This window comes from Pogona vitticeps, chromosome 1, assembly GCF_051106095.1.
Source record: "Pogona vitticeps strain Pit_001003342236 chromosome 1, PviZW2.1, whole genome shotgun sequence".
Lineage (NCBI taxonomy): Eukaryota > Metazoa > Chordata > Lepidosauria > Squamata > Agamidae > Pogona > Pogona vitticeps.
In genome coordinates this window covers 50,186,721-50,202,778 of record NC_135783.1, presented here as the reverse complement: position 1 = coordinate 50,202,778, position 16,058 = coordinate 50,186,721, and the positions used below count along the sequence as shown (strand labels likewise).

At 40.3% G+C, this 16,058-nt stretch overlaps 2 protein-coding genes across 7 annotated transcripts in view; one reads left to right on the top strand and one right to left on the bottom strand.

The window, feature by feature from the left end:
* Positions 1 to 1,443, bottom strand: part of HEATR5B (HEAT repeat containing 5B) — a 74,116-nt gene extending 72,673 nt beyond the window's left edge. Inside the window, exon 1 of one of the 2 annotated variants that reach the window (XM_020802840.3) lies at positions 1,307 to 1,443. The gene's annotated coding sequence lies outside the window, so the exon portion shown is untranslated. The other variant, XM_072992495.2, reaches the window with a different exon arrangement.
* On the top strand, positions 1,290 to 14,670 carry GPATCH11 (G-patch domain containing 11). Of its 5 annotated transcripts, none has more exons than XR_013540449.1 (9): positions 1,430 to 1,549; positions 3,021 to 3,104; positions 4,783 to 5,009; positions 7,190 to 7,231; positions 7,323 to 7,443; positions 8,366 to 8,456; positions 9,021 to 10,507; positions 11,014 to 12,094; positions 14,346 to 14,670. XR_013540449.1 is itself a non-coding variant. In XM_072992535.2 (9 exons), the coding sequence occupies exons 2-9, from the start codon at positions 3,055 to 3,057 to the stop codon at positions 14,399 to 14,401; spliced, it is 774 nt and encodes a 257-aa protein (XP_072848636.2). In that variant the 5' UTR covers positions 1,430 to 1,549; positions 3,021 to 3,054; the 3' UTR covers positions 14,402 to 14,670. The 5 variants fall into 5 exon arrangements, 4 of the variants coding, with proteins under 4 accessions (XP_078239205.1, XP_072848636.2, XP_020658500.3 ...); XM_072992535.2 differs by having other exon boundaries at positions 9,021 to 9,125; positions 12,013 to 12,094; XM_020802841.3 differs by having other exon boundaries at positions 1,473 to 1,587; positions 9,021 to 9,125; positions 12,013 to 12,094.
* The last annotated feature ends 1,388 nt before the right edge of the window (positions 14,671 to 16,058 follow it).

Here is a 16,058-nt window from a genome sequence, read left to right as displayed (position 1 = left end):
AAGCAAGCAGGTTATAAAGCAAAACAAGCCTAAACCTTCACTAGAAGTGAAAATGTCTAAATTTAAGCTATTGTGCTTACAACATATCATGAAAAGACAGGACTCATTTGAAAAGATAGTAAAGCTAAGAAAAGTGGAGGACAATAGGTAGAAAAGATTGAACACAAGAAAGATTTATTCAATAAAGGAAGATATAGCCTTCAATTTGCAAGAACTAAAGAAGACTATAAATGACAAACATTTTGATGTAATTATTTAATAGGGTCACTGAAAGGTATGAAGTGGTACATAAAAGATTGTTCCTCTGGGTGTGTATCTGACTAAAATGAAAACTAATAATGGATCACACATCTCTACTGAGAGGATTGATAGGTCCACATTTGTTGACATGTTGGCAAAAGAAGAAGAAAAGAAAGAGGAAAGGAAAAAAATATTGTATAACCTTAAAGACTAACAGATGTTTCCATGTGAGCTTTGGGTCTGAGGTGAATCTCCATCCACAAAAGCTCACACTGCAACAAACATATTAGTCTTCAAGCTGCCACAATCTTTGGCTGACATGTAGTTGTATGACATGGTTACAAACAGTGGACCTCAGGCTGGATGGGCTACCAATGCAACATTAATTAAATAACGTTATCCATGGTAACACTGGGATCAGAGACACGATAACGGAGCACTGTGGCTGTTTGGTAATTTCTGATTGCATAGTGAGGAGGAAACCCAGGTCTCTTGCTAAATAATGCAGCCTTCCCAGCCTGGGACCAACTCCCACAATCTCTTACCGCAGGCCAGGCTGGCGGGGGGGGGGGGGTTGATGGGTGTTCGAGTCTTACAACATCTGTAGGGCTGAAGGCTAGGAAAGCCTGTACTAGAGTGGAGAACAGGAGCAGATGGCAAGCGCATCCCTGATCTGGCCAAATCGCCACTCACCCCTCCCAGCAACACCATCTTCCCTCTCCGCCCGCCCCCCCCCCCCCCGCGCTCAGCAGTACAGCATATGATCCGTATATACTAAGTCCAAGTTTCAGACCCTTGAAAAGAACCGTGACCCAGCGGCCCGAGAAGGACCCCACACCTGAGGCGTTGTACGTCCAAACTCACCGCCCCGACGCCTCAACGACCAGCCGCCCCCCCTCCCGCCGGAAACCGAAGCCTCCCTCCGCTCTAACGTGACCCCTCTTCCCATCCGTAGAAGCTGCCGTTGTTCGCTGTCTCTCACGGGGACCCACTTATGCCACACACACACACCCTTTTGCTTCCCCCACATATTGACCCTCTAAAGGCCTCTATCCCAGAGCCTTACCTCCTCCGGCAGTTCACACAAGCGCAGGGAGCGGGAGCGCCTGACGACGAAAGGCAAACACCTGACGTCTCCATGGCGCACCGACAGCCCGCCCATCCGCCGCCCACCTCAGGAAGCACCGGCGCAAGCGCACTCGAGACCCAGGAAGCGAGTGGGGAGAAGATACGCATGCGCGATAGCGCAGCCGCGGAGGGGTCGGAGAGCGAGAGTTGAGTCTATGCTGCCGGAGAAGGAGGCCAGCTGGTAGGAGCGCAACAACACAAGAGCCTCGGGACGTATTGGTAGAGCATTGATAGTGAGGGATGGGCAGCAAATTAGATTAAGATGGCAGTTATGGCGACTCCAGGATTAGGGGCAAACACGCTTCCGAATGATGGTCATTTGGGAACAAGAGCAAGAAGGGTCTTCATGGCCCTCGTGTTCCTTGGGCGCTTCCCATCTAGATGGCCCCAGTGCGAAATGAAAGGGTGGGCTACCAGTTATAATTTTAGTTGGATCCAGAAGGGCGTTCCTGAAGTTCAGAGAATCAGGGATCGGGGGGTTGTAGGAGAAAAGAAGAGCCAGCCTGCGTAGCCTTGGGCAAGCTGGACGGTCCCGGGGCGCCCCCATAAGAAGGGAATGGCAAACCGCTATTGAGGATCCTATACCTAGAAGTCCCTGGAATAGTTCCCCATAAGTCAGAATTGACTTGATAGCTTATTATTATTATTATTATTATTATTATTATTATTATTATTATTATTATTATTATTATTATTATTATTATTATATCATGACAGTGGAATGATTAGAGAGACATCGTGTTTACTTGGAGAAACTAGGAAGGCCCCGATCTCAAGAGTGTGCATACTTTGGAGGGAAGAAACCCTGATAAATTCCGTGGGATTTATTTCGCATTGAATATAGGCAAAGACACAAGCTCCATGACACTAGATTGCAGTCTCCTAAGAAGTCACACTCCTTAGGTGTAAAACTGTCACTTCAGTGGATACATGAAGTACCTTTTTCTGTGTATAAGACTATACAGTACTTTTGTCTAAAATCTTTAGACTAAAAATTGAGGGTCGTCTTATACACAGAAGTAAGCTGAGGAGAAAACAAAAACAAGTGGAGGGGAAAGCAGGGTTCAAAGCAATTCTGCAGCGCTTTTATCCCTTTTCCCCTACAGTTGCTAAGACCCACTTAGATTTCTTAATTTTGGATTAGAAAAGTCTTATACATGGAAAAATATGGTATTATCCTTAGCTGTAACGATATGTAATATGTATGTGTGTATGTGTATGCATCTGCATGTGTGCATGCACCTAAATGGCTGCATTTGTGCTGCACATGGATTAATGCAGCTATTTTTCAGAAATAATAATGAGTTTATCTGCAGAAGCTCCCAAACAAGTACATTGGAAGGCCCTAGTTAGCAATGAACAAATGCCCACAGATGCTTGTTGACTGAAACAATTCCCTTATGCTCAGCTGGAGATGGGCAGCTGGACTGGCATGCTATTAAAGAGAATGTTGAGCAACTGAAGGAACTGGGGACATCAGAAGGTCCTCTAACAAGGACTGATTTCAGGATATCGTTCAGGGTCTATAATAAAACTGCAGTCCTAACCCAGCTTTATTTTGAGGAGATGGGCTAAAATCAAAATTTCTAAGAATTGAAAGGTCAGAGAAAGTAATAGGTGGCTTCTAAAAGGTCTCAAAATATTATTCATAGGCAAAAAGGTTGCAGCTGAATATTGTTACAAAGCATGGATGATGCAGAAGAGGACTACATGTCTGATTCGTTTATTAACATTAAGTAAGTAGGGTTTTTTAACTTCATCATAATATGTATTTCAAGCTAATAAATAAACTAACTGTAGACAAAATGGATCTAGGGTTCCATTATTGGAAATGATGAAATATCTTGCCAAGTATTTTACTTTCCTAGAGTATACTGATATATTTCTAAAACAGCTGTGGGGAAAATGATGATCTCGGGTCCGGTTTTGCATAATCATAATATAACACAAGCACATATCTGTTATCAATTAGCCTTATTACCTTATCCCTGCATAAACAAATTATTTTGCCTATTTTCTCATCCTATCCTCTGCCCACCACAGCTTTTCCGCCAGTTCTTTCTTTTGGAAGGCAGGTTTACATTTTCCTGTGTAATTCTGTTTTCTGCTCTGATAACGTATATAAGTAATTTCAGTTTGACTTTTCAGTAACTGGATTTGGTTGCATCATTCTTCAGAAACATTGAATTTGCAAATGAAAAGGACTTTCCTTTATTAATGATAACTATTGAGTAGATTATCCACTGGCGACCATGGGAATGATGATCCAAAGATCTGTAAACTGTAAATAAGTGTTGTGACTGTTTCCTTCCTCTTACATCCTTGCATGCTCAATTCAGCATGCTCTTACCTTGTATTAAGCCAGAATTCCAAGTCTGGACCTAACTAGGAAAGAACTCTTGTATCATACAAATTAAAATCTTTGTGCAGAACCTGGTATGCCGGAAAGGGAGGAACACACTGATATGGCATTCATTCATAGCTTAATAAATCATGATTTGTGAATGTTGACTGAAAACTTTGTCTATTGACTCAACTTGATAACGAATTGAGACACTTAAAAACCTAAGCAAGCAAATGAAGCTTCAGAACTGCCTCTCTCTTTTTCCAGTATAATCTCCCCAGCAATACTTTTGTTCCAGCATAAAACTAGTTTCATTATTTTGTCAGCTAGGGCTCTGTCTCTATCTCTTGCCTCGATAATGACACAGACTAGCCACATTCCTGTTGCATAGTAAATGGCACCAGAATATGCCCATGAAATTAATGGAAATTATACTTAATGGAAATTATGACTTACTAAATCCCCATTGAACCAAGGAGCCTACTCTAGTATGATTTACTATGTTAAGCAACAGAATTTTATCCATTGACACACCTTCTGTAGTTGCTGTAATGAACATGCAGTATTGACTTGTATGGTTCAGATGGCATGCACGTGCAACAGCACACCAGCATCTAAGCCATCTGTCATTTGGGTGATATAATCAAACAGGAAAACCTTCCAGCAGATCCTCATATGAAGTTTTGGCTGACTGTCCAAATCTGACCAAATTAATATATGTGTTTTTATTCTCTTTGTACTTATTCTTATACACTACCAGATTACAGTATTTCAAAACGATTCACAAAATAGGCATCTTAACAATATGATCATCAGCAAATGTGCCACACAGAAGTTTCAAAACTGTATAAAGTAAATGTTAAATAAACAATCGGCATAATGATATTTGGTCAGAGCCCTCTGCTTGAAACCACAGCATAGGAATGTTGCTTTTTCAGGACCAAAATTTTCTTGTTTGCACACTCATAGGCCATAAGTAGACTACGGCTTGCGAAGTAGTCGTCCAAAAATTTACTTTTCCAAATCCTGCTCTACATACTGTGTAATCTATTGATATATTTGTCATTCAGTCAGGATGTTAGGCCAGGAATGCCACTACCAAGACGTGTGAAGGAAACCTTTAAGAAAGAGGAAAAACAAAAGGAAGCCAATGAGAAGAGCCGGCAGAAAAGTCTAAAAGAGCAGGAAAGAGAGCAGCGTGAGACTGTTTTAAACATTGCCCTGGGAAATGAAAATAAAGGCTTTGCTATGCTTCAGAAGATGGGCTACAGAAGTGGACAACCTCTTGGCAAGAGTGGTGAGTATCTCTATACATGTCCTTTGCTATGTAAAGCTTGGCATGCATTTCCCTGCTAACAATGCAAGCATGATATTGTGCAGCAGAATTGGGCCAGATCCTGGCTTTTTAAATCATGGGTAGAGAAGCACAACATTGCACATTCATGAACTAGAGGGGTTTTTTTGAAGAAGAAGAATTGAATTAATATTTAGATTTCTTTCTCAAACTGTGTTAACTCCCATATAATTACCACATTCCTCATTAACAATGTTTTTATATATTAGTGAGATTAATCCTTTTTTAAATTAAAATTGTCTTCCTTACAATAAGTTTAAGAGCTCTAGTAAGATCTGAGGTAATATACAACTGAGTTGCAAAATGTTTATTTGAATTAATTGGAGCTAGTTACTTTTTCATTTGAGTAGTTTTTCATATATATAAATGGGGATTTAGTTTATAGTCCTTCGAAGAGTTTTCTCTTTTCTTACAGTTGGTCCAGCAAAGTCGCATGAAATTGTAGCCAGGTTGTTTATTGTCTTCCAGAGGTAGAAGACAATCAACATCAACAACAGCCTTGAGAAACTCTGGGATTAATCAGACAGGGTCTTTGCATTTTAACAGTTTTTTTCCCTTTCTACTCTCTTCAATCATAGTTCTGTTCTATCTACAGTATCTTGAATATTTTGATCTTGTTCAGCTCCTTTTTCCAGTCACAAACATCTAAATCTTTGTCTCTTTAAGGAAATCTTATAATTGTTCTGTTGTAGTTATAACCCTAGCTTTATGTCTGAGCCATACAAGCAGTTTGACGGGAAATCCCCAGATAGGTGTTATTCTTTAATTTCAGAGTGCTTCAGTAAACTGCTTCCAATTTTCTGTGCCTCTTAATCATTTCAGCAGCCAAGCCCTGGAAGGTTTCAATCTCATCTCCTTTGTATAACGGCTCTTTTTCATTGTTTAATGCATAATGTACATTGTGTAATGGATGAACCTGACAACAGTATCTCATCAATGTGATTCTTAATTAGGACCCACTCTGTGAAATATTTCCAAATCTCCCATCATAATCCTTAAATCAGGGCAAAGATCTTGAATCCATTTTGGGACTATATATCTCAAGTTCTCCCTCCTTTTTCCATCTTTAAAATTCCTCAAACATATTGTACTGTATGTTCTAACAATGAATGCGATTTTCTTGATTTTCAGCCATATCTCTTAATAGTCTCAGTTCTTTTTCTATAAAATCAGTTATGGTCTGTTCATGATGAGCCAGTTCAAAAGTAGTTTTCTCTGTTTGTCCAATGTTAGCTATTTATGTCAGTGCTTCCTTCAATAGGGCTAATGCTGCCTTCATGTCTATTTGCAAGTCTTTCCATAATTGTTTTTAAAGCGGTTTCATATTTTCGCTGAGCTTGCTAACAAATTTGGTTTTCTTTCATCCCCTCCCTTTCATCTTACCCATCTCAATTTCACTACCAGTGTCCTCCAAGGAATCAATTGTGCAACTTTGATCTGCTTCTGAAGAGGCATCTGATCTAATTTCTCAGGCCATCTTCTTCGACCTCCCTGTTTTCATATTTATTTGCAAATATTACTTATGTACTTGCCAGATCCCACATTTGATAGTTTATTATAAGAAGGCTTAGAGCAGAACACATCTCTTATGCTGTCGTCTTCCACAGCAGCAAGCCACACCCCCTTCATTGTTTTCAAATGGAAGCAATTATATTGCCGGGCTAGACCCCAATATACTAGATATCAAACCAGTACATTCTGCTTAGGAGGAATAACAGGGCCTGAAGAAGCCACACAGCATTGTTATAAAGCACACGGATTGAAAGCACTTAACCAGTTTACAAAGTGTGCTGGATCATGGCCATTACCTGTTTGACAGATGTCATTTCAGTGGGGAATTGAAATGAGAGACATACAAGAAACATGCGACAGAAGCAATGCAGTGGAATGCTTGAACCAGGAAGATTTATGGAATCTCTTCAGCATAGAGATCCAGTTCTTGAGAACATCCCTACTTCTTGGTCTAATTTACCTCACAAAATTGTTATGAGGTTAACATAGCAGAATTCCAAGAGAAGTCTCTCTGAGCGCGTTAGAGGAAGGCAGTGCAAGTGTGCTTTGTAAGCATGATTGTCGTGTTCTGGGTGGTTTTTAAGAACTGTGAATGCTCTCATTTTTTGCAGGAAAAGGGATTACCGAGCCCATTCCTCTGAACATTACCACAGGTTAGTGGAAAATACATTATTTTTGAAAGATGTTTAGCTCAAATGTGATGTCATGTCAGCACATTAAGCTAGTGCTCTGAACCTGAAACAGGTAGAAGTGGGCTTGGCCATGAAGAAGTGAGAAAACGGAAAGCTGCTGAAAACCTGGAAAGCTACAGAAGAAAAATGCATATGAAGAACCAGATGGAAAAGCAGACAGCTGATCTCTTCAAGTAATATATGAGACTTCATTTGCACATTCTAATGCATCCTCTTAACTATAGATAAGACTGGTATATTCAACAGAATCATGATACCTAACAGATAATAAGGATATAACTTGATCAAGTCATATAAATATAATATTTTGCATGTGGGAAATCCTATGGTGACTCTGACATGTCTAGTTAAACCGCTTTCTTGCCTGAAACCCACAAACTGTTGCACAGCCTGACTTGGTAGAGAGCAGCATGTTGGCAGCATCAAAGCAGGCAATGTCATACCCTCTTGATGTTTCAGATTATAGCTCCCATCAGCCGCAGCCAGTATGAGTACAGATAAAAGATTATGAAAGTTGTAGTCTGAAGCATCTGGAAGGATCAGGTTATTCCTATTTCTGCTATGGAATGACATACTTTAGCTGAACAGACAGGCACAATTAATAAATTTAGAGGCTGTAAGCTTTGAGTCAATCTACTGTGTATGAAAGGCAAAATCTTCAGTTGCACTGACTTTGATTTCTGAAAGATCTTTGCTGACGTAGTTTATAACTGAATTCTTACAGCACTGACCTTACCTTCTCGAAAGAGACCATTAATTCTTCAATAAATATTTTAGAAATACCTATAGAGAACAGAATTGTGCATAAGCTGTAATTATGATAAACACCACATTATGTTTTAGGAGAAAGTGCTGCCATTTGTACATGGAGTCAGAAATTCCTGGTGACAAGGATCCTCATAGTTTCATGTAACCCTCCTCAATGCTGGGGGGCAGGTGGTTTTGAGGATGTCTCTTCAGAGGATTGAAGGGGAAGCTTTAAAGGCCTTGCACATCAATGGTGCATTGGTTCCCACTTACCTTGATCCTTTGCAATCTTTCCTTTTAATTCTAAGAACAGTATATCCTTTCTTACTGGATTTTCTAAATTAAAAGATTGAGACTGAAGACAGAACAGGAACAACGGCAAATAAAGCGGGACCTTGTGAAAAGTCAAAAAGCCTGTCAACAATTAGATGTACAGAAGGTAAGTTTTAATTTAAATTGTTTTTAAATGTTTTGTATATTTGTGATTGAACAATACAGAGTGAGTAGAATGACATCCACCTTTGTGTTGGCAGTGTAGGGACTAAGTGTACCAAAACTACTACTAGACACCAACACTGTCCAGCCACACATAAGCCAGTTACAGCATACTAGCAGACTGAAAGCAAAGCAAAAACAACTTCATTCTTTTTACATCTCAAACTCTTCCCTGCCTGATCTGGAGCCACAAGGAGATAGCAGGTTGCTATTCACAAACTTATGATATTGTCCAGAAATTAAATAGAATGTAGGTATGGTGTGAATTTTTCCAGAGAATGTTTTACCATTTTAGTGTATTTAAAATATTGCACTTGCAAAGAATCCCTGTTATGTTGGCTTGTGCTTAGTTTTTTTAGTTTGTTATTAATATACAATAGGTCTTATAATCTTTATTTTAATTTATTTATGTTTCTTTCACGTGTGCCAAAGTACTTTTGTTTTCTGTTGACAAATTGCTAAGAAACCTGGTCAAGTATGACTTGCTATTTTTATTTTTATTTCTAAGGGCCTTGAATGCCCCAAAGAGATTTGGTACTGGATAAGTCCAACAAATGAAGAAGAAGGAGATGTGGAAGAAGAGGAATCGGAGGAGAAAGAAGAAGAACCCAAAGTAAGTGTCTCTTCAAATTCAGCTTTAAACAGCTACGCTTGTGTGGCTGGCTGGTGACAATTTCACTTTATACTGCATACTAATCGCCAAACTGAAGAACAAATATGTAGAATTGCCCAGACTTTAAATTCCAAATAATACTACTTGACCCTTATTAAATTGAGTAACCTCTTATGCCTTGTGTTCATTGTGTTTCCTGACATGATTTGAAGTAGCTCTCCACCATCAGTTGTAGGCCCACATCAAAATAGCATCCAGTCAGTCACTCCTCTCCTTGGTGACTGTGCCACTCCCTTTTCTCTGTTTCCAATCTCTTCCTCTTTGTGCGCATATTTGTTTTTCATTTTCTTTAAATATGTGTTTTTCATAATTTGTGGATGGCAGCTCACAGGTTTACTCAACATGCAAGCAATGGAGCACTTAGCCCCTTCCCATTGCCTTTTTTTTTTTACTTGATGTCTGGCAGATCTGAAAAAGAAAGGTTACTGCTTGTGCAGAAACCCTCCATGCGAGCAAAAACCCTGGAAAAAATCTAACTGGGCTTCTCCTTCATTCTGTATTGAATAAAGCAAATATTGCACTACGTAAAAAGGATTATTGTGTGGCATTTACTTTGACTTTCTCTTCTCTGGAGTATCTGTCCTAAATCTGTTTGTTAATCCCAACTAGAGTAGACTCATTGGCTGAAATCTTGTTCATAGCATAAGCCAAAGTGCAACTTTCCAACAGTTGCAGTTCTTGGTAGGGCACGGATATGCATGCACTAAGCTGGCATGTGTGAATAACCTGCCCCACGCCCCAAATATCAGCAGGGCTTTGTTGAACAAGGATGGATGGCTTGTTTTGGCTTATTCTGAAAACAGGATTTGAGCCACTAAAATGTGTAATCTATGGAAGGGTTGATTTATCAAGTTCCTATTCATTCCATTTTTCTCCATAGCCGGGACTAGCAATTGGATTGTTATATTCGCGAAGGCTTTCACGGCCGGCATCTAATGGTTGTTCTGGGTTTTTCGGGCTCTTTGGCCCTGTTCTGAAGGTGGTTCTTCCTGACGCTTCGCCAGTCTCTGTGGCCAGCATCTTCAGAGGATTGGATTGTTGCCTATATTTTCTTCTCCCAATGATGGTAAAATGAAGCTAAATAGATATTTTACTGATAGATATCTCATCCTATAACTTTGTTTCTGATGCTTTGCCCAAGATGCATACAGAGGGACTAACAAGAGAAGCATTTCTGAAATGGAGTGGGTTGAGCCAAAATCAAGCACAACTCTTGATCTCACACTTGATGTACGGTGCTTCCCTTGTTGCATTTATGTAGCTGCCATCCATGTTCTGTAGTACTCAAAATGTTTTCATTACACCTGAAAACACTGTGACCTGTGTTACATACAGCACTGATGTTACCTGTCTGTCATGGGTTTGGAGGGAAAGTTCCATCCTATGGGGAGTGGAAGGCGGGACATCAGGAGGAGGGGCTGTACTGTATATATATGTGGAGCGTGTGTGGAGAAGTTTAGACGCTGGGATGTGAAGAAGCAGCAGCTGGGAAGAAGAAGCTGGTGTGGGAGTCTGTGTGTCAGACAGGGTACTACTGTGTGTCAGAGTACCAACCTGATAGGTTCAGGTGTCTGTTGGTTAGCCAGAACTGATAGGTTCAGGGTCTGTGCTTCAAGTTAAGGGTTCTGTGTGAACCAAACTGTATGCATGTATGAATGAGACTAAGCCACGTTACTATATCTTATTCACCTAATCATTTTATTTTCCCTGTGTGTTGTTTTAAATAAACCTTATTCTTTTATTGGTTAAAAATCCATCCCTGGTCTGTGTGACTTCTTATAGGGAATGGTTGGTGGCAGCTTAGTTAACGTGTGGCAGATCCCAGTAGGTTTGGATGGAACTGTAAACTGGGTAGGGGTCCTTCTTTACCTCTCAGAACTCAAGCTCACACTGAAGTAAATCTAAATGATTAGAATGTTCCAATATTTTGTCTTTCTTTTCCTCATTTCTCTCCCTCACCCTGCCTTTAATTTCAACAAGCTGCTGAGAAAGAGTAACATGGCGACTTCTTTAGAAATGTCACCAGCAAATTCAGCACTATCTCAAGGCAGGGCCATACTGCCAGGCTGTGTTTGTTTTCATCTCAATGGCCATATGGTACCTGTGCTGTAGGTCTGTGTGACCTTATTCCCCAAATGCATTGCTAGATGTGGAGACCCAACAAGATACTATTGAAATTACATGAAACAGTTTTTTGGGGGGGAATTGAATATTGATGGGGAATAAAGTGGCAGATCACACAGATTCATATGGGCCTGCTGTGGTGTGAATTATATTAGTCAGTGAAACTTACAGAGGACTCACCAAATCCCTACTGATTCATTGGGTCTACTCTAGTATGATTTAATACACTAAGGCAGTGGTTCCTGACCTTAGATAACCAAGGTCTTGGGATGCAACTTTCAGAACCCCAGCCAGCACAACGGATGGTGAAGACTTCAGAGAACTGCAGTCCAGGAACACCTGAGTTATCCAAGGTTGGGAGTCACAGCACTAAGCAGGAGAATTCCAGCCTTTATTTCAGTTTGGTTCTTGGTAAATCCAACAAATGAAAAAGAAGATGTGGAAGAAGAGGAAATCATGACATGTGTTCTCTCTGTCTTATAGTTTCACTCAGAAGATATGTGAAAATTATCCACACAATCATCTTATTAATCATTCTCATTTCTTCACGGACACATTAAAGCATTACGCCACTGGATCGTCTAGAGGAAAAACAATCTTGTGTGGGTCTCTGGGAAGTAGTTACTATAAGCTTTAAGATAATAAATGGGATTTTATGTGAAAAGTTGTGGTAATCCATTGGTTCACTTTTTTTAATCAACAGGAATGTGAAAAATTACAAATGTTGACAGCTTATTTAAGAGAAGATCATTTTTATTGTATTTGGTGTGGAACAGCCTATGAAGGTAAGCATATATGCTGTTAAAATATTAAGTAGTATTTAATTGAATCACATTATTCAGTTGCTCTCAGGTTGAATTGATAAATGGTATTCTCTAATGATGGAGAGGCACACAGTATGGGTTCCGCCTTTCCCTAGCCAGAAAGGTCAGGCAGTCACATGATTCAAACAGAGCTAAGGGAAGGATTCCATGTTCCCTGCTCTTGTTCAGTTTTTTTCCTGCCCTCACACAGATCATAGCTCTTGGTGTTGCTTCCTGTCCTTATCTGGCCTAAGGTCTCCATAATTTCTATTTTTGTTTGTTTTGTTAACTGAGTTTTCCCCTCTTGCTTTCAGTTAAAAAACAACCTTCTCTTCTCTATTTTGGTCATGGGCTTTGACACACAGCACTCTGAGGCCTCAGTAAAAGCAAAACTGAAAACAACTCTAGAGGCAACTTGTGACTGCTACCACCTCTTGTCTCTCATAAATGAATGGAAAGCCACCACCCAAATAGCTATAAACGCACCTGCGTTGATGCTGTCAGCAGAGCATCTCCCTGAGCCAACTGGCTGGGACTTTCTTGAGTTGAGAGAATGTGAGGTGCTACAGCCCCCAGAGCTAGTGTGTCAGTCACTCCAGATTCAGCAGAGTAACAGCCTAAGAAGACCAAGTCTATTAAATGTCCAGTAGTAAAGAGAGAGGGAATTGTAGTTACCAGTCAATCTGCAAAATTTGGTCAAGCTCTACAGTTCCAGAGAGCCCAATAAAGGGATGAGTAAACCACTTCTGAACACTCTTAGAAGCTTTGTAAGGATTGGCATAGGTTGGAATCAACCTGATGGTACATAAGTGGTAATTACTGTGTATTATTGTGAAAGTGTGGAGAATAAGAGTGTGCCGTCTGCAGAAGTGAAAGTAGAAAAAGATGATGGAAAGAAGGAACAACGAGCTAGTGGCGAAAGTGACGAAGAAAAGGGAAAAGCGGTGATGGAGAAGGAAGGGGAGGTGAAGATAGAAGTATGTTTGGCTGACGGGGAGTGGGAGGAGTCAGAAGTGACAGTGAGGGTTATAAGGATAAGGAGGGGGTGGTGTGGTTTAGTACGGTGGTGGAGGAGTACGAAAGGAGAAAGCGGGAAGAAAGACGGAGAGCTTTCAAAAAGGTCTGTACTCAGGGGTTGATGAGAGATTTTCCCCACCTAAAGATAGGCGGCCTTCTACCCGATCCCCCAAGTTCTAAAGGGGCTTCTCCATGTATGACTGTGAAAGAATGGAATGTAAGTGTGGCGCGGAGAGAAGTGGAATTACAGCGTGAACGTGAATGGATGACAGCGGAGTTTGACGAAGGTCCAGACGAGTGCGGGTGGATTAGGCACAAATGTTGTGGGACAATTTGTGCCGTGAGGAGTCTCCCACCCCCTCAGTCGGAGCTCAAGGGACCTTATGGGGAGCGCCGCCTTTAACCCCATGGGACTTTAATCAAAGTTTAGACGTTAATGATGGCTTGTTGCCAAATTCGAAATCGTTAAACCCGTTCAAAGATGTGCAGGAGGGCGTGGAGGAAAATAAAAGTTCTTCTGTTAAAGTTATTCGGACTCAACCTGTATTATTTCCAGCGGAAATAGAGGGGCTGCCTGAGGGAAAGGACGAACTTTCTTACAATTATGTAATTGATTTCTTTTTAAGATCCTTAAAGAAAAATATATTGACTGAAATCCAGTTGTGTCCTCCTGACAGAAGAGCTAGTACTATCTGAGCATGTCTCCCCCAATGCCACCAACATTGTGGCCTATGCTCTCACCTTGCTTTGGAAGGTCAGGGGACCTCTAGCAAAAGAGCAAAGTGTCACCCACCAACATTGCTGTACTGCAACTCCCTGCATTCACCGTTGGCTAGAGCTGATGGGAGTTGTTGAGCAACCTTGGAAAGCCGTATTTTGTGCACCCCTGCTCTATTTGAGTTTGCATGCAGAATACAACAGGTAATGCATACAAGCAGGATTGGCTGCAAAAGAAAATTGAGTACTAGTTTTAGGGGGAAAATGTTTTGTTGTAGCTGGGTTTGAGAATGCTCACCATACCAACCTTGAAAGTTTGTTCCAGTACATTTTTGGAGGTGTAAATATACCTGGTTACTAACTTCAGTAACTTGTTCTGATGACTTGTGTGGTTTCCTTTGTCTCATTACTATGCAAATCTCCCTTTCTTTAGCAGAATTAACATCAGTGTAGTATGTCTATTGTCAATTTTTTTAATTGTACTTTTTATATCTTCTAGATCAAGAAGACATGTCCACCAACTGCCCCGGAGATACTTTTGCAGATCATGAATGATTTTCTTAAACATAATAGTTTGAACTTCTAATAGTCTATGGGTTAATTTAGAAGACTGTGCATTTTTATAGGCTAACATATTTTGTGGGATTTTTGTATATTTAAAAACAGAACTACTGTTCATTGGGAAATATAGACTCAAAGAGGCTCCTTCCCAACTCTCGATAATATGAAAACTGTAAATTAGTATTGTGTAATCAGTTGACTGTTACTTGTGTAAGCTGTGTGTTCCTTTCAGAAAAACAAATAAAGCAGTTAACAAGACTGGACCAACGTCCTCTGCAACAAGACTAACTTTATAACAGAGGTGAAAGAGCCATAAAAATAGTGCAGCCCTAAGACATGTGTTTCAGAGGGAAGTGATGGCGCATGGTGGCACTTTGGGTTAAACCGCAGAAGCCTCTGTGCTGCAGGGTCAGAAGACCAGCAGTCATAAGATCAAATCCACACAACGGAGTGAGCTGTTGCTTGTCCCAGCTCCTGCCAACCTAGCAGTTTGAAAGCATGTAAATGCGAGTGTAGATAAATAGGTACCACCTCGGTGGGAAGGTAACAGCATTCTGTGTCTAGTTGCGCTGGCCACATGACCATGGAAACTGTCTTTGGACAAACGCTGGCTCTATGGCTTGGAAACGGGGATGAGCACCGCACCCTAAAGTTAGACACAACTGGACTAAATGTGAAGGGGGAAGTGAGTACGTGTAAGCCAAAAAATAGAAACAGGCAATTTTGGCTGAAATCCTATTTGCATTTAGTTGTGAGTTAAACCTATTGAATTTAAGATTCTCTTTAAAGTAAGCATGCTTAAATATTTTACAACTGACCAAACCGATCAGTTAATATTTTAGATGTTTTATAGGAATAGTTTTCCTAACGAAACTAATGTTTGACCAACTGAAAAGCAGTAATTATTCAAAGCAACTGTATCTGATGAGATTTTGCCTGATGTTGTCAGGAATTAGAAGTTTGTGACTACCAATCAAAATGGAAAGACAATGCCCAGCCCAGCACTGATGTACCCGCCCCCCAAATCACAAGAGTGTCTTGGTCTTTAACATTTGCCTTCATACAAACCAACTCTTCTACAGCTTCATGCAGAGAACACTGATTTTAGCTATGAATAGCAATAATAAGTCTGTTACTAGGTTTATTTGGAGTCTACATTTCTAACTGTGCAGATAAGCCACTAGAAAAGAGCTAAGATTGAACTGAAATGCTGGCAAGCTAGCCTAGCCCAGTGAAAGGGGAACAGTCACAGACAGGAAATTCTTATAGAAAATGTTCCCTAAAAAATAAACAGGCAAGATTCTTTTTAAAATGCATAATTTATTAGATAATAAAAGTGACTACATAGCAAGGCACAACAGAAGCTAGCAAAACAGAATAGCAACAATAGTTCCTAACATTTAAAAATTCCACTAAAAACAAACATTTGATCTTGATACCTTAATGTGTCTGATTTTAAATACTGTATTTAATACAACTATTTATTTCTTTGAAAGAATTCCAATTAAGGAATTGCTAGTGCAGATGAGGATTGCCCAAGAATTCACCCTGACTGTTTATCCAAGTGGCTGTCCTGCCCTAGGAATGGACACTGAAACTGATAATGTGCACTGGGGACAACCCTTTTCCTTTAAGAACCCATACCACAGAA

Bases quoted from the DNA above. Each gene is read 5' to 3' on its own strand.
- GPATCH11 (XM_072992535.2), top strand. From the start codon at position 3,055: ATGGATGATGCAGAAGAGGACTACATGTCTGATTCGTTTATTAACATT. The intron at 3,105-4,782 runs GTAAGTAGGGTT...TTTGTCATTCAG, and splicing joins GATTCGTTTATTAACATTAA to TCAGGATGTTAGGCCAGGAA. The intron at 7,444-8,365 runs GTAATATATGAG...CTAAATTAAAAG, and splicing joins CAGACAGCTGATCTCTTCAA to ATTGAGACTGAAGACAGAAC.